Consider the following 5,753-nt stretch of genomic DNA (forward strand, 5'->3'; position numbering starts at 1 on the left):
TCTCTCTTTCGTAAATATCTTGACTTGATCATCATCGGCATGGCTCGTAAGGTTCTCAAGTACCTAGAGTAAGTAGATCGATGATCCAAGCACACACACACTCACGCAATCGATTGATTGTTTGATTGATTTTGCTGCTTACTAATTTTTGTTCTTCAGCGCCTACCGAAGAGGCCTTCTGCCGCCGTCCAAATCCAAGCCCGTTCATGACGACTCCTCCTCTGATGATGATGAACACGTTGCTGTAACAACACTTTTTATTATTATTATTATTATTATTATTATTATTATTATTATTGTTTCAGCTTATATATTATGCATATATAATTATATATTTTATTGTCTCTTGTTAGGGTTTAAGCATACCTTAGCTAGCTAGGGTTATAATAATAATAATTAACAGAAGATATGTGTTTCTTTCTATTAATTATATATTGTTCATCATAACTAGGGGGGCTGTAAACGTTTGGCGGTTTAGTTAATGAACAAGAAGTTTTGTTTGTTTAACGAGCACAAACAAAATTAAAAACTTAAATAGTACAAGTTCGTTTGCGTTCTTGGAACAAGTTCAATTCCTTAACGAACGAAAAACAGACAAGATTTTCTGGTTCGGGAACAAGTTTAATGCTAAACGAACTCGTTTACATCCCTAATCATATATTCTTTCTCAGGTACAGGAAAAGTTCGCCAATATGCGTCTTTCACCTCCCCGAACTCATCTCAAGGTGAACAGGAAGAAGGCTGCTGCTAGTAAGCCAAAGATCTCACCCACAAACAAGAAGCACGTAAGATTATTCACACTATATATTTAATACATTTTCAAGTATTTTAATTTCTGACGATTTAGTAGGTAGGTATACTTACTTCCTTCATCAAATTAATCAATTAATTAATGCTATAATTCGCCTGATTGATTACAGGACAAGTTAACTGCTAAGATAGGCGCTCTCCGTTCTCGTGCCAAGGTGAATAACATTGATACCGAAGGTAATCTCCAATCTTTTGGATTGTAAATAAACATATTGCTTGCTGCATGCAATTCCAAATATAATTTCTAATTTCTAACGCATATCTGTGCAGTGATTCATCCTGTACTTCCAATTACTGTGTATGACTGGATTAAGGAAGCAGTTGGCATCATGGACCGACCTGGCTGGCCCAATGGAGGCCTTGATGAACATCATTTGTCATGCTGCGAGACTAGGATTGACGTGGCTTGTAGCTACTACCGTCATTATTTGCCCACTGGCTGGAAATAGTATGTCTCTTTTTTCTGTTAAAAGAAGTCTTTTCTCACGCATCTTATTATTTCTTTAATACTCAAATCAACTTCAAATTTTGTTTTGCAGCGAGAGGGACAATGCCAGATCCCTTATTGCCGGCTACGAAAGGGTTATCAACGCCGACCGTTGTACGTTCATCGTCTAGTTGCGTGTGTCACGTCTTAGAATGTATGGTTCTGTATCAATGCCCCTTTTAGATCTTCTAAAAACGAATGCTTCTGTATCATTGCCCCCTTTAGATTTTCTAAAAACGGATGTTTCTGTATCGATGCATGTTCTGCTTAATGTATTTGACTCCGTACTAATATCGAGTTCCTCGGATGACAAGCCTTGCTGATGGTTGGGTCCGTCAGGTCTAACTGAAGTTCAAGTTGTCAAAATATGGCACTTCTGAGCTTTGTTTTGTTTTTTTTACACTTCTGAGCTTTGGTGGTTTCCATTGCATATTTAAGCAAAATTGGTGGTTGATGGTTCTCTGTTTCGGTCTCTTATGTTATTGTATAGATGTTCTCTATAGCTAGCATTAATTTCTGGTATACAACAAATGGAAACTATAAGTTTGACATATGAAATCTATGCACATAAAACACATAGACCTTTGACTAACTAATGGGTCAACTTCATTGGTCGAATGGCAATGACTTGTGTTAGAAACGCCACTTTTTTGTGTTCCACCTTTGACTAACTAATGGGTCAACTTGCTCAATGAATTCGAGAGGCTTTAATCTAAAGTAACAAAGAAGTAAATCCTAAAATAAGTTATAACGATTTAAAATGTTTAAATTCGCCGGATCTTGTTTCACATAACATGTTGTTGAGGTCAATCTTGTAAGTCTTTAGAGATTATTATTTTCGGTTTTTATTTTAACATTTTTTGTGACACTTGGTTTGAATTCTGACTCGTACGTGGCAGTCGTTGCAATATTACTGACGGCTATTGTAACTATATCTAGCTTCAATTCTGGTGGGAATTCAAGCGGTACTACTTTTGGTTCAAAACAAGTTGGCTATATGATTCGACTAGGAACTTTAGGACAATTCAAGCGGTACCCTTTGTGTATATATATATATGTATGCTTCTGATAATGGGATCGTATTGTTGGACGAAATGAATTAGATGACGAAGTGGAACGTCACATTAATACGTTACAATGCGAGTCACACCAGTTACGATTTAAAAGAGAATAAACGACTTAAGTTTTAACTTCAAAGTTGGGAAGAGTTGCATATGTATTTTCTTATCGGGTTTGAACTTCAATCTTACATTAGCCAAAATGCCAAATCAAAGCATCTGATCACAACTGAAGTCACCTTACAGAATAACATATATATGCAAAGCTACAAATTAACCAAATTAATCTAAACCTTAGATATCACTCAATCCAGTAAAGCATTTCCATTTATCTGACCTCAAAGACACACGAGTATTAGAATTATTAGACAATCATTTGAGGAGGAAATTCCAGTTAAATTAATCATGGTTAATTAGAATCTAAACTTCAAGTATTAGATAATCATGCTACAAGCCTACAACTTGACATGTAATGTATAATAAATTGGATCTCATATTTTATTCCTAAATCAAAATAAATAAATCTTAAAATTAGATACAAAATGATCACGATTTAAAATGTGCAAGTTCCTTGGTTCTTGCTTCAAATAATCTGTTGTTGGGTTCGATCAAAGCCTTTAGTCATTACGTTTGCACCTCGATCTTAAAAACATATTATAAAGAATGTAGCGTAAGGCACTAGTTGTCTAGTCGTAGAATAGTACCATGCCATGGTATACAAACCACCCATATTCGATTCCCGGCTGGTGCAACAAAGCTATGATGAATAAGCCTCTCTAATGGCTTGGGTTCATCAGATGATTCGATTCAGAATATCAACCTGTTTATCCTCTTAGGTGAAACAGACTCTCTTGAGCTTAGTATTATTAGTTTTGTAGTTTTGGTCCTTTCACATCCTATGTTTAATAATGCAACGTTTAAAAAGTACGCGATCAGCTGTGGATCTACCAATGCTAAAAGTTGCAAACATCAGATTTTAACGAAAAATGAAAAACGAAATGGGTTAATTACGGTTTCATACCTATGATTTTGGAGTCGGGTGTGTAGTGATCTAATGTTTAATCACAACCAAACATAGTTGAATTCATAAATGAGTCACTAGGTTCGTTCGATAATCAAAGTAATGACAAGATTGCGACCGAAGAAATCATAAACACTAAGAAGATGAGATGGGAAATTAGACTAGAAGCGAGATGAGAGAAGAACACCAATTTGCTTAAACATTATTTTTATGCCCCGATCCTTCAATCTCTCTGGCATATATTCATCGATTCTGTTTTCACAATCTAATATTTTGTTAGGCCACCTAAAATGGGCTGGCTGGTTAGGCTTGTCTGGGCTCATAACCGTAATCATAACAGGGTGTCTCTCTGAAAACAACTTCTCTATTTTTGGAATAGAGATACGGTTTGTTTACATCTCATATTTCTCAAACCCAACTAATAGATGTGCTATTGGTGAGATTTTACTTTGCTACATAAGCTTCATGTTTATCAACTTTAACATACGAAATACTTCTAATAGTGTGTTCATTTTTCTAAGTATTCATTATGAAAAGAATGAGACATGAATTCGGTACAAGATATTCTTTTATTTTGTTCTTATAAAAACTAAAAAGTGTTCTAAACATTCAACTTTATCCTTTAAACTACTAATTTATTTCCGTAGTTGAACATAGTCGTGTTATTATTGCACTTTTATAGAAGTATATCATTTCACATTTACTTCACAAACTTATAGTAGTTAGGATCGTGACAATTGTATAAAACAACTTTGATCATGGATTTTTCATATTTAACAACGTATTATTGGGCACCACCATATAAAATATCAAAATTAAGAATTGCACTTTAGAATCATGACAACACAAACTTAACTTCCAAGGAAAAAATTATAATGAGAATCTAGAATTTTTAACAAGTTGAGCGACGCTTGTTATACATGAAATTTTAAGCATTTTTTACTAGAGTTATTTTCTAAGATACTCATAATATTACCTCATTAACATAAGTTAACCACAAAATATCGTGAACACATAAATGTACGTGGTGAAACACATTTCGCCTGAGGACACACACCTGTTTTCCCCCTTTTGGATGACAAATTCATTGTGCATCCATAGTCTTAATGAAACTCTACCCCTCTGTATAACATTATCAACAAGTGTGCACGGTGAGCACATTAACACACGTTCACACCAATACCAAACAAACACTAAAATCCAAATTAACCACACGTAGTAAACACATATGATTCCACACATGGGTTGTGTAAAACGCTCACCGTTGCCCAAAGAACTTGCGATTGCATAATTCTTTTCTCCAAGTAGTTAATCTCCCAAGGTCAACAATCAACATGTCAAAACACATGTTTTTAACACAACACCATTTTACAACAATTTGATCGAAGTAGCTTACTATACATTTAACCTGATTTAATTACATCTTAACAAATAACAATATATTAGAGCTTGTTTATCATCAATGTGTCACCAATGTTTGTCTTTAAATCTTTTCTCTCTTTTATTGTCCTATTGACGAATTTGGTAACAAATTCATCAAAACTCAAGGCATTTCAAGTTCTTAACACCCATTTTTTGTTTATATTCATATTATATGTAAAATTTTTGATAATTTTGAATGTATACAAATGCTTATACTTGTTTAACAAGAGAAATCATTGAAAGAATCGATTTAGCTCAAATTCTCCGAAGTAATATAGCTAGCTGTGTCTTGAATTTGACCCGATGGGAATATAACACAAAACAAATCAACCAATTGATATATCCAAGGATATCTAAAAATAAATAAATAATTTAGAAATAAGAAAATCTACAAGAGCATAAATGTAAATTTAAAGCTGCAAACATAACAACAAATCAGTATTAAAGAATACAATGTTGTTTGAAATCTTTCATACTTTTCACCATATTACCATGATATTATCTAAAGTAAATGTTGTTGTTTCTTACAACATTGTAACGAGAACATCCACCAAGAGAGCTAAATGTAAATTTGAATTTCACCTCATTTGGCCACAATAAAACTTAAAATTATCATTTCTTGTGAGTGACACTATTTCAACACAGTTATATCATTTAGTTACATGCTTTTAGGTAAAAGTTAAACGTGATAGTCAATTTAGAATAAACATAATAAAATGAAATTCGATAATAGTCCACAATGAAACTTTAAGATTAAAACCTCAACAGGCTACGTGACAATAACATGACACTTTAAAATAGATTTCAAAACCTTGCACAACACATAACCTAAATATACCTTCCACCCAGTTAATTTCCAGAACCGTGGTCCAACAAATCACATTTCAAATATTCTTGTTGCAAAATGAAATGTCAACTTCAAACCCTAGTTTAATAGCTAGTGTTAAAACAAGCA

The 5,753-nt window shown here is 33.6% G+C and overlaps 1 protein-coding gene across 2 annotated transcripts; it reads left to right on the top strand.

Annotated features, from left to right (window-relative positions):
• LOC143545254 (uncharacterized) lies at positions 1-1,570 on the top strand. 2 transcript variants are annotated; one of them, XM_077037171.1, is made up of 6 exons: positions 1-68; positions 160-244; positions 672-785; positions 921-999; positions 1,096-1,258; positions 1,350-1,570. In XM_077037171.1, the coding sequence occupies exons 1-6, from the start codon at positions 40-42 to the stop codon at positions 1,426-1,428; spliced, it is 549 nt and encodes a 182-aa protein (XP_076893286.1). In that variant the 5' UTR covers positions 1-39; the 3' UTR covers positions 1,429-1,570. The 2 variants fall into 2 exon arrangements, with proteins under 2 accessions (XP_076893286.1, XP_076893285.1); XM_077037170.1 differs by having other exon boundaries at positions 921-987; positions 1,081-1,258.
• The last annotated feature ends 4,183 nt before the right edge of the window (positions 1,571-5,753 follow it).

This window comes from Bidens hawaiensis, unplaced genomic scaffold (genome assembly GCF_021521415.1).
Source record: "Bidens hawaiensis isolate Kalapana, Puna unplaced genomic scaffold, B.hawaiensis_p1.1 tig00013876_1, whole genome shotgun sequence".
Lineage (NCBI taxonomy): Eukaryota > Viridiplantae > Streptophyta > Magnoliopsida > Asterales > Asteraceae > Bidens > Bidens hawaiensis.

Bases quoted from the DNA above. Each gene is read 5' to 3' on its own strand.
- LOC143545254 (XM_077037170.1), top strand. From the start codon at position 40: ATGGCTCGTAAGGTTCTCAAGTACCTAGA. The intron at 69-159 runs GTAAGTAGATCG...TTTGTTCTTCAG, and splicing joins AAGGTTCTCAAGTACCTAGA to CGCCTACCGAAGAGGCCTTC. The intron at 1,259-1,349 runs GTATGTCTCTTT...TTTGTTTTGCAG, and splicing joins TTGCCCACTGGCTGGAAATA to CGAGAGGGACAATGCCAGAT.